The sequence below is a fragment of the Zonotrichia albicollis genome, chromosome 10, assembly GCF_047830755.1.
Source record: "Zonotrichia albicollis isolate bZonAlb1 chromosome 10, bZonAlb1.hap1, whole genome shotgun sequence".
In the NCBI taxonomy this organism is placed as follows: domain Eukaryota; kingdom Metazoa; phylum Chordata; class Aves; order Passeriformes; family Passerellidae; genus Zonotrichia; species Zonotrichia albicollis.
The window spans coordinates 9,828,032-9,854,776 of record NC_133828.1 but is presented as its reverse complement, the minus strand read 5'-3'; the positions used below and the strand labels follow the sequence as shown (position 1 = coordinate 9,854,776).

The 26,745-nt window shown below is 50.2% G+C and overlaps 1 protein-coding gene across 1 annotated transcript; it reads right to left on the bottom strand.

Moving 5' to 3' along the window:
• Positions 1 to 271: 271 nt before the first annotated feature.
• On the bottom strand, positions 272 to 25,259 carry COL6A2 (collagen type VI alpha 2 chain). Its single transcript, XM_005496031.4, has 28 exons — positions 24,907 to 25,259; positions 20,658 to 20,795; positions 19,373 to 19,971; positions 18,879 to 18,899; positions 18,173 to 18,238; positions 17,713 to 17,766; positions 17,587 to 17,631; positions 17,381 to 17,407; positions 17,033 to 17,059; positions 16,884 to 16,928; positions 15,521 to 15,574; positions 15,055 to 15,117; positions 14,746 to 14,808; positions 14,213 to 14,302; positions 13,350 to 13,412; positions 12,907 to 12,969; positions 12,720 to 12,782; positions 12,173 to 12,235; positions 11,708 to 11,758; positions 10,745 to 10,780; positions 10,269 to 10,331; positions 9,963 to 10,025; positions 9,726 to 9,761; positions 9,459 to 9,504; positions 9,181 to 9,333; positions 8,562 to 9,014; positions 8,246 to 8,284; positions 272 to 1,657 (listed from the first exon to the last, which is right to left on the bottom strand). Exons 2-28 carry the CDS (start codon positions 20,764 to 20,766, stop codon positions 1,050 to 1,052), a joined length of 3,063 nt encoding a protein of 1,020 aa, XP_005496088.1. The 5' UTR covers positions 20,767 to 20,795; positions 24,907 to 25,259; the 3' UTR covers positions 272 to 1,049.
• Between the last annotated feature and the right edge of the window lie 1,486 nt (positions 25,260 to 26,745).

Sequence of the window (26,745 nt, the reverse complement as noted above, 5' to 3'; positions counted from 1 at the left end):
GGGTCCCAGGCACACATGGAGGGTCCAGGTTTCTCTCTCCCCAGGGGCCTGGGGTCACTCTGGTCTTGGGGCAGTACAAAGAGAATGGCCAATCAGGGAATAGGGAGGGAGTGGCTCAGGGATGCAGGAATTGACATAGGAACGGGGGAAGGAGCCAATGGGGTCTTATCGGCTTTTTGAGGGAAGCTTCTTGTGTTTCCCCAACCATCAGGATGCCCCCCAGGGTCTCCACATCCCACAACTACAGAAAAAAGGAGGCATTTTCAGGATAGGTTGGGAAAGGTTAGTTTATTTTTGCAGACAGCACAATTTGAATTCAAATCTGGGCATTGCTCAGGAGATACTGGTGGGAGGAAGGTACCATGGATGCTTTGAGCATACTGGGATGACTGGGAGGCAGCTCTGGTGGCTGTCCAGTATTTTGTTGATGCTGGGAGTCATGCTGCCCCTCTCAGCTGAAATTCTGAGTGCAGTAATAGATGAGCAGGTTCTGATGAGGGGCAGAATAACAGAAGGAATCAAGGCAGGTGGCCCACAGGAAAATAAAGATCTTAGAGATGATTTGTGAAATTTAACATAGATAAACCCCCCCAAATAAGCATCTGTGGAAGGCAGCAGTACCTCTCACACCATCCTGCTGTTCCCAGAAAGGATGGGCTAGAGGCACTAGGAGATATTGAGAGTTTGAGTTATTCATTGGTCCTACTACACTGGAAAGGTTTCTCTGATAAGCCCTCCTAGGATTACAGTACATACACAAGTCATGGCTTGGTGTGTGCAAAGCTTTACAGAAGTATTTCATATGGCTCTGTATCCTGCTTTGATCTGGGTTTTAATTAGCACCATAAATGTAAGATTCATCATGATGACTCTTCATCATGATGACGCTTCATCATGAAAATCATGAAAGAGCTCTGGATTTTGGTTAGAAAGGAGGACCCAGAGGGCAAGTCTTCAGGGCTAGCAACCATACAGGGGGAAGAAAATACAACGGGTAATATCAGGGGTGTGTATATCAGTGAGAGAAGGATTGTGTATGTGCCCTTCTTTTAACAAATCCACCGAATGAACCTGTCGAAGAAGCTGGGCTGGGAGAGGCTGTCATAGTCTTTCTCCCGGAAGATGGCTGCCCGGTCTCCAAGGCCAAGCTTTAGCAGGACATCCATGTCCACATCACTCCCAAGAGCCACCACTGTGGGCATGACATCTTGCTTCTTCATGGAGTTGATGGCCTCCTCCAGGTTCTTGCTTCCCGTGATGCCATCGGTGATGAAGACAAAGGAGAGCTCGGCATTGCGCCGGGCAAGTCGCTGCCCGTTGCCTGGGCTGAGCACGATGTTGTTGATGGCGTGGATGATGGCTGACCCGATGTTGGAGGACGAGTCCAGGTACTTGATCTGTGCCAGCGCGTCGGAGATCTCGGTGAGGTTGTGGGTCAGCGGGAAGACCACGTTCTGGTCCCGCTCACTGCCGTATTGCAGCAGCGCGATCCGGGCGTTCATGGGGTCGCTGCTGCTCCGGGCCAGCGTCAGCTGCTGGGCCACATCCTCCACGAAGCGGTGGGCACTCTGGAAGTTCTGCTCCCCGATCCTTTCTGAGCCGTCCAGCAAGAAGACGACATCAACAGGGCGCTGGGTGCACTGGGCTACAGCAAGCTCTGCAGGGGGAAGAAGAAGACAGGAGCTGGGAGAATGAGAAAACTACAGGATAATTTGGGTTGGAGTTGCCCCTGTGCACCCTTGTCCAAAGAAGGACCAGCCCAAGCCCACTACCAAAGCCTGTCTTTACAGCTTGAAATGTAGGAGCTTTGCTTTTGATGTCCTCAGCTATTGGGCATTTAATGAATGTTAATTCTGAGACTGACCCTCGTGAAGTTAGATATGTCTCTGCATTTAAGTCTCAGAATTATGCCCACTGCCCTACATCAATTTCCAGCTCTTATTTGTGAGAGGAATATCCAGAGATTAATAGCAAGCAGCACCTGAAAACCTCTCAGTTACTTCAGGAGAGCGGTTTACTATCAGAGTTACTCTTAACATAAAATCATAGAATCAGAGAATCTCAGAATGGTTTGGGTTGGAGGGAACCTTAAGGTTCATCTTGTTCCAACCCCCTGCTATGGGCAGGGACACCTTCCTGTAGACTAGATTGCTCCAAGCCCAGTCTAACCATATAGAATATATTAATATATGCAGTGAATAAACTCAGGAAAAAACAAAAAGTAGAAGAAAGTAGCTATCTTTTGAGTCAGCTGGTAGGGGCCACTGTTTCCTCCCTTTTCTGTAGTTATGCACATTCCATTCAGTGTTCCTTTTGAACACTTTCATGTATGATGACTCCACTGTTTCCCTGGGCAGCCTGTTTTAGTGCCTGACCACCCTTTCAGTGAAGAAATTTCCCCTAATATCTAATCTAAATCTCCCGTGGTACAACCTGAGGCCATTTCCTTCTGTCTTCTCACTTGTTACCTCCTCTCCTTTGAAGCAATAAAGGCGCATACTCACCTCTGCCCAAACTTCTGTGAGAAATGTTGTGCTAAGGCACGTTGATGCTGCAGTTCCAGGCACTGCTGCCACAAGGATACCTCACCTTGGCAGCACCTGCACTCCTGGTCCTCACCTGCTCTGAGCAGCCGTGGAGGGGGAAAGGCAGAAGGAATCCCCCTTGCAACCACACAGCGCAACACCTATGTGAGGGTCTGTGAAAGCAGGTGGGAGCAGGGGCTGTGCGTCGTGTTGGGGCAGTGTTAACAGCCTCCCCCAAGGCTGCCCACATGTTTTTAAGACAACATGAAAGCCTGAAGAACTCCTGGCTAAGCAGAGGGCAGCATCCATGGAGCTTCAGCGAGAATGTAGTGCACATCTGATAGGAGCGTTCCCCAGGCTCGCTGCTCAGTCCTCACAGCTGGAGAAGACTGCTTTCCAGTGTTTGATAAGGTGCCTTTACGTATGAGTTATCCCAAGGTAATGTGAGGCAGCAAAGCCTTGGGTTTGTCCTGTTCAGTGTCAGGCTCTGGTTGCAGCTTGTTCCCATTTCTGAGAGGCTGAGGACCTGAGCACCCTTTTCTACAGCAAGATTCTCGTCCTAACTGGAAGAGAAGCTCTCAAAGGCACCACCATGAGTTAGGCCAACCAATGTTGTCATGCTTTTAACTGGTGCATTGGTCCTTTTCATGAGGATCATGAATGCCTGTGGCTCACAGCTGAGGATGTCTAACGAAGGCAACACAAATAATCAGAAATTGATTTTTCTTTTTCATTGATTTTTCTGCCATTGGTGTGTGCAGAGCAGCCCCACCCATTCACATCACCTTCCTGCTTCTTCTAAAACCTGAGGAACTTGTATTTCCTCTATTCTTTCCCAGTGTTGGCAGTGTAGATGAAAGTGAAGTGGGGACTGACATCCTTTTTGGGGTTTCCTCCTTTCCTAGTTTCTCCTGTCTTTGGAGAGGCATGGACCATCCTTTACACAGCTCCTTATCTTTATCATGTCCTTACTTTGCCCAAGAGCTTCACTGAAGGAATTGCTATTGTGATGAAATCCATCTGGTTTTATCAGAGGGATTAGCTAGGATTATGCTAAAAAAAACACTCCTTCACCCATTTGCCTCTAACAAGAACAAGCACAAATACTCCTCATGCAAAGAGACATTTTCTCCCTCTCCCCACCTCCAAAGAGCTGAAGGTTTTTGAGAGGTAAAAAACTTTGTTTCTAGTGTTTTGCTAGAAATAAATGGCCACTGTGTGATGAAATTAAATAAAATCAACACCTCCTTAGCTCAAATCTTCCCCAAATCTCTCTTTGTTCAGCAAAATATTCCAGCCCTGAGACCTTTTCCAATCAATGGGGTTTGGGAGATTTTCCTCTGGCATCATGGCTGGAGCAGCTTAACTACTCTGAGTTCAGTCCTGCATCCCAGCAGGCTAAGTCACACTAATTTTGCAGTAAAAAATCACGAGAGAGTAGGGAGTTTGGCTTTGCACAGACTGTCTGGAATATGTGAATTATGACCAGAGTCAGGCAGAGGCTGATCTTTTTGCTTTCACCTAAAACACACAGCATGCCATGGAAAGCCCTCAGAACTCTTACCCCTCTATTCTGCACTGATAGCAGTAGAGTTCTCTCAGCAACTTGTCCCTGGGAGGAAAAAGTGCTGAAACCTTGGGGGAGCACTCCAGTAAGTGCAAAGCAGGCAATTCCAATGGCCGAGCTTGGCAACTGGCTCCACTTTTTACACCTGGAAATACTACAGCCACATTCCTGAAGATGGCACATCTCCCTTCTGCCCATTAAATATGACATTTGCTCAGTATACTTTATTGCAACAATACCATGTCAGTTAGAGTAAGCGCTTTTACTCCTGTGTCTGCACACAAAATTCCACTACCTCTAAATAGAGCTTGAGAGCAGTAAAACTGGAGGTGGGAAGGGCACTGGCCTGCCTGACTGTGTGCAACCAGGGGCAGCTGAGCGGATGGAGATACCAGGCCTTGTCTAAACACGCATACCTGCAGTGCAGGCGGTGGCTCTGCAGTCTCTGAGCCAAAGCAGCACTGGGTGTGGACTGAGTAGGCTCTACTATAACAAGCTTGCTTTTAAACAACCCACATCGGTCAAGGAGTTTTGCTTTGGACCACCCAGCCCCACGTGACAGAATATCTGCCTTTTGTATATGGACAGGTACATGTTGTGGATTGTGACAGAGGAAACACAAATGTACAAGCAGAGAAAAAGGCCAGGGGAGACCACAAAGCTTCTGAGAGAAGCATTGCCCCGGGGACAATGCTCCCTATAGAAAGGGAGGGTTGCTCCCTCTCCCATCCTGCTTGCTTCTTCCCTCCACACCCCCAGCTGCCCACAAGGGGGTCCACAGAGACATTGTGGTGAGCAGGGATGCACCTTGCTTAGTCAGCCTTGCAGGACCCAGAGAGAGCCTGTGGTAACCGAGAGAGAGGATGCAGAAGATGCTTTGGAGGGGGTCCACAAGGACGTATGCAGGAAGGCATGGGGAAAATGCATCATTAGGCTCTAGGCAAAAAAGCAGCAGGCAGAGCAAGAGCATTCCTTGACATTGCTAGGGAAAGCCCACCATGGTGGCCAAGCTGGAGGGAACTGCTCCTTGTGCCCTGTCCCCATCTGAGTGCAACCAAGCCATTCCACTGCCTCTGTCTCTCCTGAACTAAAAGCATCTTCCCCTGTGCTGTCCCCTCTGCCACACAGGAGCAATGAGTTCCACCTCCACTCAGCCTCCACCTCCCCGTGACCCCCAAGAGAGGTCTCAGCACAGCCCTAGCACAGTCTCTGGGTCTCCCACAATCTCACTGTGCACCATTTTGAAGGTGTCAATGAACAAGTCCATCCACTCTTGCCGCTCATTTCCAGTGGCAAACTTGGCTTTTTCGGCAGTAAAGGCCAAAGTGGCCACCAGCTGGGTGTACATGCTGGGGTCCCGGGATTCCCGCGTGGAGTTTAGGAACTGGGCGATCGAGTGTATGGTGCTGGGGAAATCTATGTTGACTCCCTCTTCCATGGGGTGGAAAATAAGTGGGTTTACACTCCCAGGGTTCCTGTCATCTGCAAGTGAGCGTCAAAAGAATATTTTCAGGGCTTGCTAGCAATGGCTGCGTCTCTGAAAGCTACCTGGCTTTCCTACTTGCACTGCACCAGAGAAGAACAGAGCTAACAAGGACAGGAAAGTAAAGACCAAAGCCAGATTTTAAATCTTTCTGCCATGTGTGTCTAAGAAACCATGAGATTTGCCCTGAAATCTTTCACACATCAACTGAGTGACTCCAGCATATTACACAGAACCTGAACACCCCAGTTCCTACCGATCCGCCATAGGCACGATGGAGAAGGAACAGTGCTCAGGAAAAAGGCCACTTCCTTCTGCAGATGGGATTCACCCCTCATGTAGCTTAGGATGTGCTTTGTGCGAACTTCCCAAGTGATGCTGTAAGGCAGACATCTAAGGGACAGCATTATGTGACCTCTTTGCCTGGCCCTCAGCCTCAGGGTTGTGACTGCAGTCAGAGCTGTATGGTGTCTGGGCTTGTCAGAACCCTGAGAGCCTCTGTCTGCACCTGGCTGTGCTGAATTTAACTTTGAATAAAACCCCAAAGCTCCAAGCAAAGCCTTTTGCGTCGGTTAGCAAGAGCCTCTCAGAATGTCATGCGATCTCTATGAAGCAAGTGATTAGTTCAGATTTGCTCAGCATTCGACCCTCCAGCATCGTGTTAGCACAGCAGTAACTAATGAGACACAAGGGGCTGTGCTGAGAATGGGAAGATCTCAGGTAAAGCCCTGAGGCAGCATGGGGGGAAGACAGGCTCTATGTGGTACCTGTCCCTGACTGTGCTCTGCTGGCATTACCCAGGCTGAAGCTGGGGCAGTTGATTTGCCCCTCCAAGTGTCAGAACCACCACGCTGAGCCATGGGGCCAAGAACTGGGCTGGTTGAGCTGCCTCCCTGACCTGTCTGGCCGGTCTGCAGCACACGCATTGGGGATAGATGTGCACTGGCACACTCACATTCCCTCCGAAGGACACCATCTCCAGCTGGAGGAACTGCATGGGAATTGACACAAGCTCATGGGATGTTCTGAGAGAACCAGAGAAGCCCCAGGCCTTGACATGTGCCTTCATGTTCCCTTGCCACTAGGGAAGTGTGACCACTGCACAAACTTCTAAACGGTGACAGCAGTGCAGCATGGACCGGCGAGTGTGGTGGGTGGGAGGCTCCTTGCCCAAAGACTCCTGAAACTATTATTTAAAATTTCATCTACCAGCCCTAGAACAGCTTTTGCCCATGCTGAAAGGGCACTTTGACAGGAGGCCAAGCTTACCCAGCCTCATCTCTCTACCTGCCAAGTTCTCTGGGACGCAGGTCTTGCCCGCAATTAGCCCGGTTTGTGCATGGCATGGCTTAAGGGATTCACTGAAGAGGGAACCCCCTCAGATGCCTCCTCAAGCCATTCCTGTTCTGGTCCCCTGGCACCAGCAACCAAGCCATTCCACTGTCTCTGTCTTCTGGCTGATGTTCCCACCTTGCATCAGGAACAGGAACACCCAACTGCACTACAAGGAAAGAACTGACAATTTGCCCTGCTTTGCAGGGCTTCGATGGACCAAGCCCGGGAGAAACAAGTGTGCCACTGCTTGTGTTCCTCGGAAACAGGAAGGCTGCAAAGACCAAAACCTTTGAAGACACCTGAGCAATCACCAGTGTGGCCTGGGGGTTTCACCTCCTTGTGCACAGATTTGCAGGTAAAGCTCTTCAAAGCACACAGCAGAGAAGCTCAGCATCACAGCTGCACACTATGTCCCCATCATGACCAGGTGCAAATAGTCAAAATACCAGCAAGAGATTTTAGACAGGCATAATTATAGATTTTCTCTGGATTTCTGTGCATCCTGGGAGCAGTTTTCCTTTCCTTTGCATGGGAACAAAGGGACTTACTTAAAAATGAAATTTGATATTCTGTATAAGGCTCAGTTGAAACTGTGGACTGCCACAAAAACATTCATGGCAAGAGAAGAGACAAAAATTGCAGAACAGGCAAAACCGTGGTCCTCTATAAATTTTGTGCATCAGCACAGATTTCACCTATAGTATTTAAACAGACACTGAGATTCAGACAGACAGGATCTCTAGGAATTTGGGATGCACATCTGCTCCTTAACAAGCAAAATGTGAGCCAGTAAAGCTACCTTCAAGCACATAGAGCACCAGAGGATCCTTACTGTCTTTTCCTTTAATACAACACCCTGAGTTAATTGTTAATTAAATACAGCCAGCATTAGAGAAGCCAAAGCTTTAGGTCCACCAAATTGCCATTTTCCAACTGATCCCTAATATCTGCTCTGCCTGTCACTCCCAAGGAACATTCTGCTAAAAAGGTCATGCGAGTGGGTGTTTAGCAAGGAGATTTTGACTTGAGTTTGGAGGTCAAAACCAAACTCAAGTCAGGCTCCCAGGAATTTGGATGGGGAGAAATATCAGGGATGAGCCATGCTGGTGCACTCACACAGTGCACTTGTACCTACCTGTGCAGAGAACTCAGAGACAGGGAAAGAGCAGGAGATGAAGCCCTGGGGCCTCTCCTCACGTAAAGTAACACTATTCCCCAAACTCCTGCCTTCCAAAGGGACTGAACAGGGTTGCTCCCCGCTCTCCTACTCCTGAGAGTCGTGCAGTCTCCCCCCAGAGTCTGTGCAAATGGCACAAAGCTACTTGAAATGTTTACCTGTCTGACAGGGCAGCTCGGGGCAGACAACCTGTGGATCTGGAAGCAAAAGAAACACGGAAAAATGAGCCATGTGTTACCATCCCCTTTCACAGTTTGCACAGTAGGAGTGGCAGGACAATGTCTCTTACAGGAACATCAAAGGACTGCCCCAAAAGGTTGGTCTGTATCTGAGGAAGGACTCTTAGTTCAGGGCTAAGGTCAGATCCCACTATGGATGACCCAGCTGCTGGCCAACTTACTGGCACACCTCTCTGCCCCCTTCCCCAAACCCTGGGGCCCAAAACTCCAGCTCCATGCAAAGACAAGGACAGACCTGGGCAGAGCACATCCTCCATCTTGTCAATGAACTCCTCTGCCACTAGGTCTGAGAAGAGTCTCATCTTCTGGACTCGCTGGGGTTCGTTGCAGGCAATAGAGACCAGGGTCTCACTCTGCTCCGGCTGGTCGAACATGTCGCCTATGCCGATGGTGTTGACCACCACATCTCTGCCACAAAGAGCCCCGAGGTTCTTGTCGTCATCCCGGGGGTCGTAGCGCCCATCTGTGATCACCACAGCAAACACTTGGGCTTTCTTTCTCCTGCTTTCCTTGATGAGCTTGTTGTAGGCAAACTGAAGGGCAGATGGTGTCCAGGTGCCTCCAGCGATCCACTCCAGGCGCTTAACTGCTTCCTTGAAGCTCGACAGAGAATCAATGCGCTCATCATCAAGCTTGATGGCTTCAAAAGTTCCCTCGTGACTGTACTGCACTACCCCAACACGGGCACCTGCCAAAAAAGTGTCACATTACTTGGCTTTGCATCCTTGGGAAAAAGTGGACAGAGTCAAAGAGCTGCCCAATCAGTCTGAAAAGACATGGAAAATAACCATTGAGGTTGAAAGGATCCAAGACCCTTTTCCCCATGCCCCACTGTGTCCCCACAAAGGCCATACCTGTCTCTGACTTGGGGTCCTTGGCAATAGAGCCCAGCCTGCTGACCACGTTGATGACAAAATTCTTCTCCAGGGTGAAGTTGGTGTAGCCGATACTCTCAGAGCTGTCTATTACGAACATGATGTCCAGGGCACCGCAGCGCTTCTCACAGTCTGGGGAGAGGGGCAGGGGAAGGGAAACACAGGGGTCAGTGATGCTGGAAACCTTCTGGTGACCCCCTATCCCAATCTCTCATGTGGTTGTTCCCCTTCCCTGGGGAGAGGTGATATCAGCTCACCACAGCATCCGCATGTCTCTCGCACATAGGTCATCACATCACAGTCCTGCCAGGAAAGGGGTGCAGGGTGAATGCTTCCCTCTAAAGCGAAGGCTTCCCTTTCCCTTCCCACCCAGCCAGCCCTCTCCCCTCTTTCCCTGGCTTCCATGGGAAGCCACAGGCCACCTCTGCCAGGGCAGCAGAAGGACCTGATGTCCTATTTTGTTCTTGGGCTGTGCCAGAAAAGCCATTATTGCCCCAGGAGGAAGAGTAGCAGGTGTTACTTACAGTCAGACCAGGATCTCCTGGTGGGCCAGGCGTCCCCTGTAAGAAGAGCACAGGGATTTCAGGCACAGTTTTCCCAAGAGTTCTTTTTCTGGGAACTAGATGTCAGAGCCATCAAAAATGTGGCTTTTTGCAGAAGGGGAAGGAGAAGGGGAGAAGGCCCACTGTGAGCCAGTGGACACCTCTGGAAACTGTCCCCTCCAACAGCATCTGCTCAGACACAATGCCATGGGACTGTACCTCAGGGCCTGCTTCACCAGGTGGACCACGCTGTCCAGGCTCTCCTCCTGGGCCAGGATCACCCTGGGGAAGAAGTACAGAAGAGTCAAATATTTCCTGGGCAATGTTAGTAATGCAGTCCCTGGTGTTCAGGGCCCCTCCTGACCCCCTGGTCAGCCCCAGTCCTGCTGAGCACAGTCACCAGCCTGCTACACCTGAGCTTGGGGACAGGGACCAGGCAGACAGCGGCACTGTCGTCCCCAGTATACAGGGCAGCAATGTGGGAGGGAGACACTGACCCTGGGGCAGCACAGGGAATCTGCTTACCGGCTCTCCCTTCTCTCCTTTGGTCCCTTGTACTCCTTTTGGTCCAAGCTCACCTCGTCCTCCCTGCTCGATGGAAGGAGAAACAGATCCGGCATGGAGCACATCTGGATGTGCTCAGGCAGAGGTTCTGCTGCATCACAAATACATGCCTGCCTGGCCTGGGAGTGCATCCTCTAAAACAGCAGCTCAGAGCACAGCAAACAATGTTTATACAGGCATTAACCAAAAAAAAGCCAAACCAAAACAAAACAAAACACCAAAAAACATCCCAAAAATAGAAGCTCTGCAACACATTTTTCACATGATTTCAAAAGGAGATGGGCTTGGGAGGTATAATCAGGCTGCAGCTGCAGGGAACATCCAGGGCAGCTGCTGGCAGGTCTGGCTCCTTAGCCATTAACCTAGGAGGCTGGGAGACAACTCCGTGGCATTCCAGTCAGTACAACAAAACAGATGATGGAGACAAGCACACTCACCTTGGGTCCTGGCTGCCCCTTCTCACCCTTGTCACCCTGCAAAAGGAGAGGAGGAAGAGGTTAGCAGGTGTCCAGGACTGGCCCCACACTGTGCACCAGTGTTGCAATGTGATGTAATAGCCTGTCTCAGTCATCCCGGCTCTTTCCCCAGGTGTGCCAATCACCCCTCCCTTCCCCTCCCCTGCCCCCTGCTGAGTGCTGTCAATATTGGCATTCCTGGCAAAGCTCAAAAGATGCCTCTCAGCTCTGGGGACATTGGGCCATCCAGGTGCCATTTGTCCCCTGAGACTTCCCCCGCTTACCTGGCTGATGGCTCCCTACCCCTTCCCTACCCCTCTCCCTGGGGTTAAAAGACACAGCAACCACCTGGTTTGACAGTTCTGTTGGAGCTGTTGCTGGATCCAGAGGCGTGTGGGTCAGAATAAAGCTCTGGATCGAAACCCTCCAGCAGAACCCGACTCCTTTTCCTTCACCTCATCTTAAAGCTTCTCTGCCAGAGGTAAACCTGAGCTCCTGCACGCCTGGACTTGTCCCAAGCGCCCAGCTGCAGCACCCAGCCAGCCAAAGGTGTCTCTGAGGTGAAACCACCACAGCTGCCACCTTTGGTCAAGCAGCAAGGCCCAGACGAGCCCAGGCACGTTCCATCTGGCAATATTGGGATTTAATTCCAATACACCAGTACACCCAAAGATTGCAGTGAGGGGCGAAAAGTTGAAGAGCAGTTGTAGCTTCAGGCTGATGCTTGAGAGACCATCACCATGATTGGAACTGGGGTCCCCAGCACCTGATGGACTGTGACCAGGTTCAGTCTTGGTATTGAACCCCCTTTCTCCTTCACAGGCTCCACACATCTGTGACCCTGAGCATTTTTCTTCTTCCTTCCCTCTTTTCTCAGTCGGTTCATATCCAACCGCAACATCCACTCAAACAGATCTCCTCACGTACTGGATGAAGAATACATACCTGAGGTCCTCTGGGTCCAGGGTAGCTAAAGCCAGGCCTGCCTCTGTCACCCTTTGGTGAAAAAAAAAGACTTGTGAGGTACCAAACCTGGCCCTTCTGACCCGCTTCTGTCTGTGACAGTTACAGCCATTTTCATCTTCTCTGGGTGTGAGACACCACCAGGAGCCGAGGCTTCTGCAGCTGGGAATAGTTTTGGAATAGCTTTGCAGAGCAAGGATTTGGAGGGTCTTGGGAATGTCACATGCCAGGGATGCCCCTGAGTTTGCTCTGAGTGACGAGTGTAATCAGAGCTCCTTGGTCAGAGAAAGACCTACATCTGTGCCCCATAGGGAGGCTCAGGTCTGATTCTGTTTATGAGGCACACAAGCTTCTGCTGTGAAAACTGCCTACTTTTTTTTTTTTTTTTTTTATAATAAATAAGTAAAAAAGCCTTTCCAAATGTAGAGGTTAATTCATGAGCTTTACCTTTGGTCCTGGTGGTCCAGCATCACCTCTTGGGCCCAAGTCACCAGGGTCCCCACGTGATCCCTGCAGGACAGATTTAGGGAGAAGGCAGGAAGTGAGTGAGGATGTCCCCTGCGGCCCCCCAGCACACAAGGGACCGTGCTGGAGAAACCAGCTCTCAAGATGATGCTGCAGGACCATCTCCCTTGCTGGTGAGTTTACTGTGGCAGTGACTGTCTCAGCAGTGGGTGTCTCAGCAGTGGGGGTCCCATGTCCTGTAGAGCCACCTGGATGTCACAGCACTACTGCCACAGTGGCATGATGGACTAAGCATAGACCCTGGACAAATAGGTGCTTGTGTAGTCCCATCCTCTTTCTCCCCAGTGACCCACCCGTTCCAGAGATCCCTTCCACACTGTCATGGGAACACTCGATTTTGGAACCTCCCTGAGAGAAGGTCGTGTGCAGGTTCTCCTTGGGAGGGACAGTGCAGAAAGCTTGTGTCAGCAGGGCAAGTTCTCACCACAGAAGGAGGGCATGGTCACACACATGCCCAAGTGCGACTTACTATCCTCCCTGGCTCTCCCACAGCACCTGAAGGGCCTCGAGGTCCTGGAAGTCCTTGTTCTCCCTGAACAGCAAAGAAAGACAGAAGAACACACAGCGCATGAGGAGGAAAGCCAGGCAAGCTGCCCTGGGTGGCACCACCGCTCCCCCTTCCTCCTGGCTGTCACCAAGCCTTGCTCCATGCTTACCCTGGCTCCTTTGTTTCCAACCTCACCAGGCAGACCACGATTACCCTCTGGACCAGGATCTCCCTGTGAGAAGGGAAAGATATTCCTGGTCAGGGATGTCTCCAATGCTATCTCTGTGTGTGGCAGTGCTTCGTGATGTCCTTCTCAAACCCGGTGTTTCTTGGTTTGAAACAATGTCAGGGCAGTATGACCTCTGAATGTGTCTCTCAACCTTGAGGTTTGCTGCACTTCATCCCCTCTCTGGACCAAACCCTGGCGGACGAGGCTGTACCTGGTGCCAGTAGCACAGTGGGAGCACAGCGCAGTGGGATCTGCATTCCCAGCTCTGGTGCTGCATGGACGCTGAATGGACACTGCATGGCTGGGTCGTAGCACATCACACACTCCTCAGTCCTATACATTTGGGGCTTATTTGCAATAATCTGGGCAGTTGCTTCACTCACCCTTTCTCCTATGCCTCCGGGAGTGCCTTTGCTGCCTTTCGTCCCTGGATCTCCACGTCGCCCCTTGGCAGACAGAGAAGTCACATGAATGGGGTGAAATGGGTGAAAGGATGGATGTCACCTGGGCAGTGACCCCTGGCTGCCCTCCTCCTCCCTCTGAGATGTACACCTGCCTGCTAAGCAAGTGGGTTCCCAGCAGCAGGGGAGCAGGGATGCCCATGCTTCCTTTTGGGAAGCAACAGCCAGGTGTGTTTCACCACAGTGACCACAAACATAACTGGTTCATTCCCTCAGGGTTAAAGACTATTATTTATTTCCAGGTCATCCAGTGTTGCCTTCCCCATTGGATCTTGCACAAGGGGACACTCTGGCTGGGTTCTGGCCCCTTGGTGCTGGTGGAGCTGTGCCAGGGATCATGCCCTCCTCTCTAACCCACTCCCCAAAATTTGAAGTGCCCCATCATATTAACTTGGGTCTGTGTGACACCACTGATATGTGACACTGCCCTTTTCACAGAGCTCTGCCATAATGACCACCAGATCCTGACTCTTTGAGATCCTTCAAGGAGCCAGAGGTTTGGGGAACTTGCCAGAGTACAACCAAAGTGTCCCTGAGCATCCATGGAGGACAGGGCTGTGTGGTTATGTGGGAACACAGGATGATTCTCTAAGGTGAATGGTTAACATTAAGCTTAGGATTATGGGAGTTCTGCTCTGTGAGGATGGGAGAGACAAGGAGATCAGCATCTGCACACCTTTTGGGATGCACAAAGCAGAACAGGGGAGTTTCTCAGCACTTATCCATTAAACTGCCTCAGGTTCCTGCAGTGTGCCCAATGTCCAGGGATCTATTCAGCCACTTACAGCCTCTCCTTTGGGTCCAGGAGGTCCCACTTCACCTTTCCTTCCCTTGGCTCCAGCAGGCCCTTGAGCTCCAGGGTTGCCTGGAAGTCCCTTGCAGAAGAAAAAAGAAATACAGCTTGTTGGAAGAGAGGTCAAAGTGCGCACACACCTCCCACTTTTATCCCGTGTCAAGCAGTCCTCCTTGAGCAGAAATGTGTATGAGCACCCAGTTCTGCTTCCACACACCCAGCATGCCCACATGGCATGAGCAGGGGTCCAGCCTTGGAGCAGAGTCAGGCTTGTCAACTGCTCCTTACAGCATCTGTGCAGTCCTGCCCAAAGCCATAGGGGCTGTGGCTGCCCCATCCCTGGAAGTTTTCCAGGCCAGGCTGGACAGGGCTTGGAGCAACCTGGGCTAGTGGAAGGTGTCCCTGCCCATGGCAGGGGGTGGGACTGGATGAGCTTTCATGTCCCTTGCAGCCCAAACCATTCTGTGATTTTATGAACAGACCACAGGAAAACCCTGGAGACATCTGAATGCAGCATGAACCTACCTGGCTTCCTTTTTCTCCTGGGGGCCCCAGGGGTCCACTGCGACCAGGCCGGCCAGGATCCCCCTGAAAGAGCCAGAGAGCCAATGGTCATTGCCTGCCTCACCAGCACCCCGTACCACAAGCAGCCCAAGGAGCAAGGCCCTTCCCTCACCGCCTGTGCCCGGTGATGAAATCCAGACCCCAAAGCCTATGAGCTCCACAAGCAGGAAAGGATTTAGGATATATATATAAAAATACAGGGAATGGTGTTTAGCTGTCCCCATTGGCTGCCTCTGCCCACACCCTGCTGTCTGTCCAGAGCACTTGTACCTTTATGCCTGCATCTCCTCTTTCTCCTTGGTCCCCCGCATCTCCTGGGTAGCCATCAGGGCCCTGGGGAGGGAAATAACAAAGAACCACTTCACATTGGGAACACTTCCATGCAGAATAAATCAAATAAAACTTTCTAATAAAAATAACACTTCTAAGCCAGTGCTTACAAAGTTGCTCTAGAGGCAAAAGTCATTTTTGCTTGTTGCTAATGTTAATGAAAGGGGCAATTCCTCCTCCCTACGTGGAAGGAAGGGACACTGGGGGCTCCCAGCTTGCTTGTCCACGGAAAGGAGGCACAGAAAAATCAAACCATGGTCCCCATTCCAGGGATCCCAGGTCTGGGATCAGATTATACAGCCAGTAGGAAAATGGGCTGGTAACCTCTTTTTGGCCACCCTTCTACTTATGTACCACTCAGCAGCTAAATAACTGATGTGCTGGTGAAAGAGTAAAGCATTCCTACCTTGTCACCAGGGTCACCCTTGCATCCTGGTGGTCCAATTCTCCCCAGCCTGCCCTGGAGAGATTACATTCAAAAGGAAAAGACTGAGAAGTTATAGGTGGCTGAAGGGAAAACACAGCTTTTCTTACTGACATTAATAACATTAATAATGTTGGCATCATCCGCTGACCTTATCTGTCAACAGTTAGAGAATAAATAGGAAGTGCATTCCTTGAACATGGAGAAAAGTGGAGAAGAAAGCAGACTAAAGGAAATCAGGCAGGCTCATCCCATGAGTGTACCCTGAGAGATGGGAATGTCCCTTGAGGCTGGATTTGGCGGTCAGTCATGTTCACGGTTGTGCTGCTCCTCTCTCATGCCTCTCCCGTCAGAGCAGCTTAGGTGTGCAGCAACCACTCTGCTGACAGACACCCCAGAGAAGAGACTCCCTTGCCCTGTGTCCCAAAACAGCTCTGTCACTGAGACAGTGCAGTGCTGAGTGTGCTGAGACAGCTCTGGGACAGAGGCTGGGGCAGCTGAAGGGCTTTAGTGTTTTAAAGTGGGGAGGAGTGAAGGATGTTTTAGAGCTTCAGCAGTGCTTGAGGAGTGGGAAGAACTTATTACTCAGAGATACACTGGGGGCTGGGTATAGGAAACTGTGCAAAGCCAGGGTGTGCTGGCCAGTGGACAAAACCAGGGACTTTGCTGTGAGACCTTTGAATTTGTCTTTAGGGCTTTAATACTAAATACAAGCTGTAGGTTAGAGATGAAGTGACAAACTGCCCTGAAAACCAAATTTCTGTGAAGCTTTCTGTGTCTGTGTCCTGTAGGGCTCACTAACAACCAGGATAAGGTATCTACACCCGAATTATCTGGCCTTATCACCTTCTCAGCAGGAGCACAGACTGAGTCACACCTCCACATCCTGCAGAGAGCTTGCTGACCAAGGGATGACACTTAATGGCATGGAGCTGTGGAGGGGATGTAGGCTGGATATTAGGAAAAGGTTCTTCCCCAAGAGGGTGGTGGGGCACTGGACAGGCTCCCCAGGGAAGTGATCACATCCCCAGTCCTGCTGCAGCTCAAGGAGAGTTTGGACAACCCTCTCAGGCACAGGGTGGGATTGTTGGGGTGTTCTGTTGAATTGGACTAGATCTTTGTGGGTCCCTTCCAACTCAGCATATTCTGACATTCATTCCTGTGACCTGAATTACTTCATGCATTTCTACAGGACATGCAGAATAATGTACAGATAAGTTCGCAGGAACCTCAGCTGGAACAGAAAGCCAGCATGTGGGAGAGAAGAAACTAAACAGCCTGTGAGGATGAGAGAGGGTAAGGAAACGGAACAGTGGCAGCAACATTACAGGGTGCTCCCAGTTACCTTCTGTCCATCTGTGCCATTCCTTCCTGCCAAGCCAGGGGCACCCTTGGATCGTGGGGAAAAAAAAAAAAGAAGAGGGATCTGTTAACACATAGTCCAAGGGTTTGGGAGCTGGAAATAAGTGCAAGTTAGTGCAAGTTCTTTCTTACCCTCCGTCCATCAGATCCAATTTCTCCCTGGGAGAAGAAAAGGACAGGAAGTCAGACACTGCCTGCATCCCCCACCATCCCGCCTCCCCCTTCAGTGCCCATCCCCACCACCTGCCTCTTGCCCTCCATTTACACCCCAAACCCATTCCCACTTCACCAGACCGTGATCAAAGCCTGAAGGAGGAGACAGGCTTTGCCGATGCCCTTGGAAATTCCTCCCCAGGCCCACAATTACATGTTAATAGAGTTGCTATCCTTCCCCATCACAGCTAATCTCTCCTCTGTGCATCAGAAAGGAGCGTGGTCCCTGCCAAGTGCCAGACAGCCATTCCATCTCTTCTTTCTCACCTTCTCTCCTTTCAGCCCTGGGACACCCTGGACAAAGGAAAAAAAAAACAACAAATCCCTGTGTTAGTGCCTGGGCAGTCAGCAGGAGCTGAGCACAGAGGTCTGGGGCGGGAAATGGGCAGGTGTGAGGGAGAAGCAAAGTTTCCCTTGCTTTACCAAAAATCAGGGAATGCAAAGAGCTCAGCCATCAGCCATGTGATTCTTACCTTGGGACCAGGGTATCCGATCGGACCTTCAATACCTGGGTCGCCCTTTGAGGAGGAAGACATGGAGAGTTAGCTTGAGGTCATCAGAGATGTAGCAAACGGAGGGGAGGATTTTCCACAACTCACCTGTCGTCCCTTCAGCCCTGGGGAACCTGGCTCACCCATGTTCCCCTTTGCACCCTAAGGAAAGGAAAAACCCAGCGTTAAGTCCAGGCTTGGTGCTGACTGAGAAAATGGCAGTTTCTAGGAAATCAGAGCACATAGAGCTGGAGGAGGAGAGTGGGACACCCTTGTGCATTTGAGAGTGGGGAACTCAGTGACAACTGCTGCCTCAGTCCTGGTGTACTCAGGTGCTCCAGTGTCTCTCTGCAAGGCTGGCAGTGCATCAGCCTAGGCACAGACATGGGCACACCAGTGTTGGCTGTGTCTCCAAGGGCCAAGACAAATGCTGGGGGATATTTCCCAGCTAGGTGCTACCTGAGAAAGCAGCTGAGGTGATGTGAGGTGAGGTCTAGGGCACCCTGCAGTGGTTGAGGCAGGCAGGGGCATTATTACCTTTCCCACAGCTAAGGCCTTTCCCACTTACCTTCTGTCCTCGGTATCCCTTGGGACCAGGTGGCCCTGCAATCTCCAGGCAGCTCATCTTGTAGCACTGAAATACAAGAAATTAAACTTAGGTACTGATAGTGTGCATCCCAAACTCAGCTCAGCTCTGCACCCACAGCTCTCCACATTCTTCTCCCCATCAACTCAGGGCTAAAATCTATTGGATCAGGGCTGAAGCAGCAACAAATACACAAAGAAGTGCTGCGCGTAAATTAAGAGTGGAAAGTTGCCATGAGCATGTTCATTATAGCTTGGCTCTGGGCCCAGACTGGAAGAACAAGACTGCCATGTGTTTGAGGTGGTGGGGGCTTGCTTGTCTGCGGTCATCATGGGACTGGCATGTTCTTTGGAGCATCCCCTGCACAACCTCTGTGTGCCAAACCCTACCCCTGTAGTACCAGCTGGGCAGGAGCTTCAGCAGGGGCACCATTATGTAATGGGTCACCAAAGTGAAGGAATGAGTCTATTCCATAGACCACAACCCACTGAAGGTGAGGGGTAGGCAGGGAGTGAGTCCAGTGTGCCATTACAACAGCTGGATAAAGGAATGTGTCTGTAGACTCTGCAGGTGGGCAGGGACCCATCCCATGAAGGTCCATGCTGTTCCAGGGAGTGAGCTGGTCTGTTCCAATTGGGGCAAATTAAACCCGTCATGTGGCAAAGACACAGAGATGCTGCTCACTCACCTCGCCGTAGGCTTCGTGTTTCTGTAAAGGAGAGAACAGGAGGAAAATGATCAGTTAAGATGCTCAGTCCCATGGGGGAGACATCAGCTCACCCTTGGAGGGGAGTGTGGTGGTAAGGGAGAGGAGGTGGTAAAGGTCCCCTGGCTGTAGAGATGCCCTCTGGAGAGCCCCTGATTAACAGTGCCTCACAGCTGGAGTCTCAAGGACGATGCTGATGGTGAGCATGTGTCTCAGTGTGGCACACTCTTCCGCATGCCTCTGGATGGGGAGCAGGCTGGGGTATGGCCTGGTCTTCAGCAAGAGTCAGGACTAGGGTGGCAGCCTGCCCAGACAAGCTGGGAAACAGAGACACAAACCAAGGCATCCTGGCTAACTACCAGAAAAAAGCTGCACTTTCCCTACAAAAGGTTATCTCCAAAAGCCAACAGAAGGGAAAGCATCCCCCATCTGTGAACTGCTCCTCTTGTGCCCCCTGTTCCCCTCCTTGCACCTACCATAGCCTGGATGATCCTGTCGATGGTGTTGACATCGATCTCCAGGGTGTCCCTCTGGGTGATGGCGTAGTTGTTGCGGTACAGCTCGTGCGGCAGGTTGGCGATCTCCCGCAGACCCTGCTCGTACACCTTCTCGCTGGGGGCCACCGAGAACAGCTTGATGCCCATGTCTCGTGCCCTCTCAGCCTGCATCTTCATCCCCCCACAGGGGCTGCCCGTCACATGGCCATCGGTGATGACCACCGCGAAGTTCACACCGTTGGCCATCTGGGTCTGGATCTGCTGGGTCATGTTGGAGATTGCACAGTCTGTGAAGGTGCCCCGGCCCAGGTAATTAATGGCAGACAGCCTGGGCAGGTAAATGTCTTTGCTGCTTGTCAAAGGGCTGTAAATTTCTACCACGTCTGAGTAATGGAGCCCACCAAACTGCCACGTGATGTAGACTTGATTCTGGTAGAGCTCGCTCTCCAGTTTATCGATGAACATGGGGATGAAGCGCTTTATTTGGTCCACAAGGCTCTGGATGGGCACAGTCTGCAGAGCCACGCTCTCTGAGGTGTCAATGATGAAGTAGACATTGATGGGGCAGTTCCTCTTTTCTGCATGGGAACATTTATTCAGACCATGTCAGAGCACTTCATGCACCCTCTTTGCTGTCCCCCAGACACTTGGACCAAGTGTGATGCTGGGAAATGCACAAGTCCCACCTAGTTCTAGAAGTGACACTTGTGTTTGGGTCAGATGGTTCCCCAGTGATCAGGACTTCTAAGAACTGCCATAGAATCACAGAATAATTAAGGTTGGAAAAGACCTCTAAGACTATCAAGTCCAACCATTAATCCAGCACTGCTCAGTACTAAATCAGTCTTGAAAATCCTGCTTTTTTTTTTGGTAAGAGTCCGACCAGACCCGTAAATCACTTCTGCAGTGTAACTGAAAAATGAGGAAATCACCAGATTTAAAGTGAACAATTTTCTGGCATCAGATAGAGAGCTGACTGCTGGCGACTAACTGGCGATTGTTACTGCATCTGCTGGGAGAGACCACCACTGGCAGACCCCAGTTCTTTCCATCTCCAGCTCTCTGCACACCAAAGCAAACATGGAAACGTGATTTTGGGTGGAGGACGGTGTTCCCCACAGATGGATTGTTACCACAGGAGTGCAAAGGGCCAGGGGAGGTGGAATGTCCCAGTATCAGTTCCTGCCAAGCAGGTTCTACAACTGAGCATTGTTTTTGTTAAAATTGCTGCCCACTAAGGTGACTCAAATTATTTGGTTAATACCTGCACAGGAGGTAGGACTGACATCTCCAGCATCCACATCAAGCTGAGCAGCATGGAGAGGAACTAGAACCACACAAAGGAGAGTGGGAAGCAAGGCTTGTCTAAACATCTCAGCAGCCCCTCAGGATATTCAGATGCCTGTGGAAAAACACACAGGTTACATGTTAAACATGATGCACAATCTCCTGACTCTGCTGGCGTGCCACAAAGCCAGCCTATGCTCCCTGTAAATGCTCCCTTTCACTCCCCACAGAGTGAAGGGACAAATAAAAAAAATCTCTTGAGGAAATGCACATCTTCAGTGCTCAACCCATCACCATGTCTTCAAGGCACAGCTGCATGGGGGAGTTTTTTTCGTGTACGGTTATGACAACTTAAAGCAGCAGAAGAGTTAAAGATCTGGTTGGAAAAATTCTTAGGAATGTATGGAAGTGTTGAAAGATACATGGGATTTGAAAGGATATTCTCAGGCAACATTCAAGCAATACTTGTCATCATCGTGGAATATGGAGGAAAGGGAGATGCTTACCTTTGTGTCTAGAGGATCCCAGAACCAACCAACATGGCCCTCTGGTGGCCCAGAGATGCTTCTCTGCATGGTAGCCAACTCAACACTAACCAGTAAGGGGCATGTGGGATGTCATGAAAAAAAGATCTGAATCCAGTCCAAAAAGACAGTTTCTTTCTTGAATGCCTACAGTTTCTTTCTTGAATGTTTTGGGGTTTTTTTGGGTGGGGGGGATAACTTTTGGAAGAGTCCAAGGCTCGAAGGGACACTGAGCATGCATTTGGTGGCAATGGCAATGCAAGGGGAGGGCAAATGAGCAATGCAGCTGAGTTCTGCCACAGCTGACTGAGGAACAGCATCACTGAAGAATACGGGCAACTCAGCCCTCCCTGGCTTCCCTTGAGACCTCTCTCCACATGGTGCCCTAGCTCTTGCCTGGTGGGACATGTCCCCTTCCAGTTTATAGTGCCAGCTGCAGTGCACCACAGGCTTCTGCAAACTGGTTTATACTGGAAAGGTAGGTGTCAGCGCTACTGAGACCCTGCAGCAGTGACAGTCCTCCTCCACACTAGGGCTTGTGCTTATGAAAGAATTTGGATTCTTCAGTCTAGAAAAGGAAAGGCTCTGGGGTGACCTTACTGCACTGGCTGGTACCAAAAGGGTCAACAAGAGAGCTGGAGAGGGACTTTGGACAAGAGCTTGGAGTGACAGGACAAGGGGGAATGGCTTCCCATTGCCAGAGGGCAGGGTTATGTGGTGTATTGGGAAGAAATTGTTCCCTGTGAGGGTGGGGAGGCTCTGGCACAGGTTGCCAAGAGAAGCTGTGGATGCCCCATCCCTGAAAGTGTCCAAGGCCAGACCGGATGGGGCTTGGGGAAACTTGGTTTAGTAGAAGGTGCCCCTGCCCATGGCAGGGAATGGGATGGGATGGGATGGGATGGGATGGGATGGGATGGGATAGGATGGGATGGTATTTCAGGTCCCTTCCAACCCAAACCACTCTACGATTCTATGATGCCCCGCTCAAGTCAGTGTGGCTAAACTTCCACTGTGCTGCAGAGAATAAAAGTGGTATGGCAGGGATAAAACACTTTCATGCTAAATGTGTGTTTTAGTTAAGATCAAGATTTTCCCTCTCTAAGCCTACTGCAGGCTTTCCTTGTTTTGTTTGCCCTTCATAAAACAGAGCTGCAGGAGATCCTGATCTTTTGTAGGACACAGCTTTGAGCCTTCAGACAGCACCATTTTAAAGCCAGCCTTTAGCTGAGGAAGATGGAGACAACTTTTGGAGAGGCTGGGAGCACTGAGGGCTTTGGCCAAGTGTCTGACTCATCACTGCATGCTGAGTTTAACCACCTCCCTCTCTCCCTCCTTCCTTCCCTCTGTGTGTGTGGGTGGGAAAACACTGTAGAGCAGAGCAGTTGGCCTGCACAGGCATCCAGGGCCAGCTCTGGCACAGGACAGCTCCTGCCCAGAACCCCTGGGACTGGGCCAGTGAAGCACCACAGCCTTGGACTCTCCATGGGCAGAACAAGGAGGCAGGGAAGCGACTCCTGAAAACACAAGACACAACCCACTTCCCTGGCGTCCTCCTGCACCGTCTCCTCTATCCCACTCTGCAACTTGAGCTCTGTCAGTGTCCTGCTCTCCCAGCTTCCCACCTGGTATTAACCCCCCTGGATACACGGTGGGGGGCTGTTGGGAGCTCCAGTACCCGCTTCAGGGCCATCCAAGGCTGGGGTGGGTGATGCTGCCCATTTTGTCATCCTCAGAGCACCACCAGCTGTTGTGACGCTCCTGTAACATTTGATATTTGACTTAAAAGTCCCACCTGCCACTGAAAGATGCTGAGATGGAAACCCCAGATTTCACCAGTATTTCAGACTCACTGTTTTCTGTACATTGAATGCAATTTCTGAACACAGTTCAAAAAACTAATGCAAAGAGCAAATTGGGAGCTGACTCATAATGCCTGAACATTTGGGTCTGCCCATCCTGTTCTTCCTTGACTTTTCTCTCTGCCAGAGCAGGACCTTTGCTCCTATGAGGCCTTCTCTCAGTATTTGTATCTTTGAGTATATCACCTCTTTCGCCGTGCACACAAGGGAAAAACAATAGGGAATCTCAAGCAGTGGATCCTCTGAAAAAATTTTGAGGGCACTGTCTTGCACCATTCTCCCTGTATGAGGGTCTGTGTTCCTACCTCAGGTGCAGAGAAATGCATAGTCTTTGCTGGTCCCACACAGAGATCCCAGGTGACCTGGCTGTTACGCACATAGCTGAAAATATATGGATTTATCTAGACAGAGCCCTGCAAAAGAGTGACCTCGCAGGAGGACCCAAGTTCTCTGTTTGCTTCTCTTCCAACATGAGCAACTGAACCAAAAGTTATATTATGGCAAACAATTCCCTTGCAGTGGCTCAAATGTGCAAATTATATCTGGTTGTTTTTGCTCTCACATCTTAGTGAAAATCCCAAATAACACTTTGAAAAGATCCCAGTGCAGTGGAAATGTCACCTCATGCACCTGGCCAGGCAGAGCCATGGTCTGCTTTATCCTATACATTGATATTCCTGAAGGCCCCCCTGGTGCACTGTGTATGTCTCCTCCAACACCAGAACACCCATTGTAACTGACCAAACTGTTCCCCAAATTCACAAAAATCGAGATGCTCTGCTGTCTAAATTAACACTGTCTTCAAGGAACTTATCTAAAGCTACATAAATTTAAAGCCACACAAATTGCATTCCTCTCAAGAAAGGAGAGTTGTGCTGGCTGTGCTAAAATATTCAGAATAAAGTTTGAAGCCTCCCTGCTGCTCAATCCCAGCATTTTCTGTGGCCATGCCCAGCATGCAATGCCTGTGCTGTCACTCACTTGTGCATGCAGCATTTTCTCCACTCAGATGCTTGATAAATGAAACTAGAAAAGAAAAATACGTCTCATTTGGAACAAAACTCTTTTCAATGCACCTCCTCTTCCTTCCCGTCTGTGTGCCTGTGGTCTGCATGCTGCACAAGGAGGGAATTTCAGTGCTGGTTACAGCCACTACACAAACTTGCCTTGTAGTTTTCATCCCTGGGCAGAGCACCCATGGGAGAGGTTTCAGCTACAGACTTCGGATCTTCTCCAGGTATTCCACATAATTATCCAGGGATATCAGCCAGGGAAAGCCTGGTCTGCAGGAAGGCTGAGGGGAGCAAACTCCTGCCACCAAGTGCAATGAATTCCCAGGCATTCCTAAATGTGCTGCCATCTCCCAAAACAGACGGGCTTGTGCTGATGTAATTCAGCAAAAATAGGAGACAGGGACCATAGGTGAGTCTAAATCATATCTTCCGAAATCCCAAAACTGAAGTGGAAATCGTGCAGCAGAGCAGTTCTTTGTCCTGGTCCTATCACTTCACTGTTACTGCTGAACTAATCCACCCCCTTCAACTGATGGATTTTCTAGATCTGTGGCCCTGGCAGTTTGTGGCCCACACTACTTACACCTGGAAAAAAAACCCCAAAACCTTGGGAAAACACCCAAACTAGCCAAAACCTGAAAGTAAAGGAAAAATTTATATTCTCTTATAGCAGTCGCTGTCTAAATGTGAAATAGGCACCTTGCTGGAAAGCCAGTAAGTAGCAGCAGGCACAGGCTGAAATTTCAGACGGATTTATGTTATTCCCGGCTGGAGCTCCGCCAGTAAGTAGTCACAGAACCCCTGTACTCGGAGCGAAAAAGTCTGCCTACCTGGAAAATTAGGTCATCAAAACTTGGCCCCCAAGTCCCTGCGCAGCGTGAGGGAAAAGGGCTCTGTGGAGCGGCCGGTGTCAGGACGGCTCCCGCATCCCCGGCTGGCGGGCGGCTCCGGGCTCCGAGCGCTGCGATGTGCGGGATGAGCGGAGGCGTCTCCAGCCCAGCGCCGCTACTGCCCCGCCGCCGGGAACTGCCCTACGAGCTCCTCCCCCTCCTCCAGAATCGGCACTCTCGTTTGCAGTAGTCCCTCACATCCACGGAGAGTCACTGTGGGTCCACCGAGACCTGGCAGCGTCCCCTCCCCTCCGCTCCCGCGCGGCTCGGGGTGGGCTGGGCCGAGGTTGTCCCTTCTGGAGCTGAAGCCATCTTTGTTTGACGCGAAACTGGAAGAAGTCTCATTTTTCCATGATGAGAGGCCCCTTTTCGGAGTTGGCATTGCTGCCCCGCATCTTTATTTATACCATCAAATAGTCATTCTCTTTCTTCCCCCCTGCCGTCCTGCTACTCTTTCCATTCTTGTAACGTATCCTGAGTGGAACAAATGAAAACAAGAACATTTCAAAAAAGAGCAGCTTGCACAGAATCGTGGAATCATTGCCCTTGCAAATATGCAAGCCTTCCTCAGAGCCAGCCAAGACTGAGTATTACCAGTTTCTATTATTTAATTTCTGGATTTGGGTTCATAGAATCATGGAATCAGGGAGTATCCTGAGTTGGAAGGGGCTCACAAGGATCATTGAGTCCTGAACATGGCCCTGCACAGAACAGCACCAAAAATCACACCATGTGCCTGAAAGCATTGTCCAAACACTCTTTGAGCTCAAGGACTTTGTTGCTGTAGTATTTTTTAAATTACTTTTAAATTCACAAGGTATTTTTAGCTCTGCTAAATGAAAACTAAGGGCAAATGTCTGAACAAAAAATATGGAGAAGAGCAATGACTTTCAGGAACACAGCCTGTTATTCCTTGACCTATAATTTTGTTTTGAAGAGCAAAAGAAGGATTTTGTGAGGCTGATGATTTCCAGGGGCCCTCCTGGAGCTCTGAATGTGTTGGTCCCTTTTCTTCTGGAGCTTCTTTAGTGGAGAGGAAGGGTCCAGCTTTTGCTGACAGTGATTTACCAGACAGCACCAGAGATGTCTGAGCAAACCATCCACTTGCCAGTGATCCAGTGCATATGTCACATTCCAGGCCATTTGTTTTTCCTGCTTTGCTGCTGTGTCCAAGCTCTGTTATGTCCATGGGTACCTGTCAATGCTGCTTCTAATCCATTCAATGCAGCTGTTTCTAAGTGAACTTGCCCCTGCAGAAACTGTTTCTCCAGCAAGAAGCCTTATCACAAACAGCTGGACAGCACATCTGTCCCTTGCAGTGCTGGTGAGTGCTTGGAGAGGAGCAGACCACAGACCCACACCTCCACATCTTCTCTTCCTCCTCCCAGACTGGCAAGTTTTGTCTTTTTACTGAAATTTCTTGACCAAAGGACCTACCTTTAATTTTTCTATGCGTGTGTCTTGAACTTTCTCATGTCAAATCAATACCTTTCCTTGCAACTTGGTATGACAAAATGCCTTGTCCCTGAGAGGATTCCTGTATATTTTACACAACAGCTATCTGCTGTACACCTTCCCTCAATAAAAAGGCATTCTTGGTGTGTTTCATACGCCTATATATTCATTTGCACGACATTTGTAGGAATTTTGTCATCTTCACATCTCTGTCATAGATGGGCACACCTAGCAAGTTCTTGTCTTAAGTTGAGGCAGTCTAACACACAGGCACATTAAAGTGGTGGAAAATGGGACAAAATAACCTCAAAACATCCTGCTGCC

What these genes read in the sequence shown, in the direction of transcription:
- COL6A2 (XM_005496031.4), bottom strand. Translation starts at nt 20,766, where the DNA reads ATGTTTAGACAAGCCTTGCTTCCCACTCTCCTTTGTGTGGTTCTAGTT. An exon ending in TCGGATACCCTGGTCCCAAG is followed by an intron (nt 17,408 to 17,586) that starts GTAAGAATCACA and finishes TCCTTTGTCCAG; the next exon opens with GGTGTCCCAGGGCTGAAAGG. An exon ending in GGAGGATGTGCTCTGCCCAG is followed by an intron (nt 8,285 to 8,561) that starts GTCTGTCCTTGT and finishes TTTTGCTTCCAG; the next exon opens with ATCCACAGGTTGTCTGCCCC.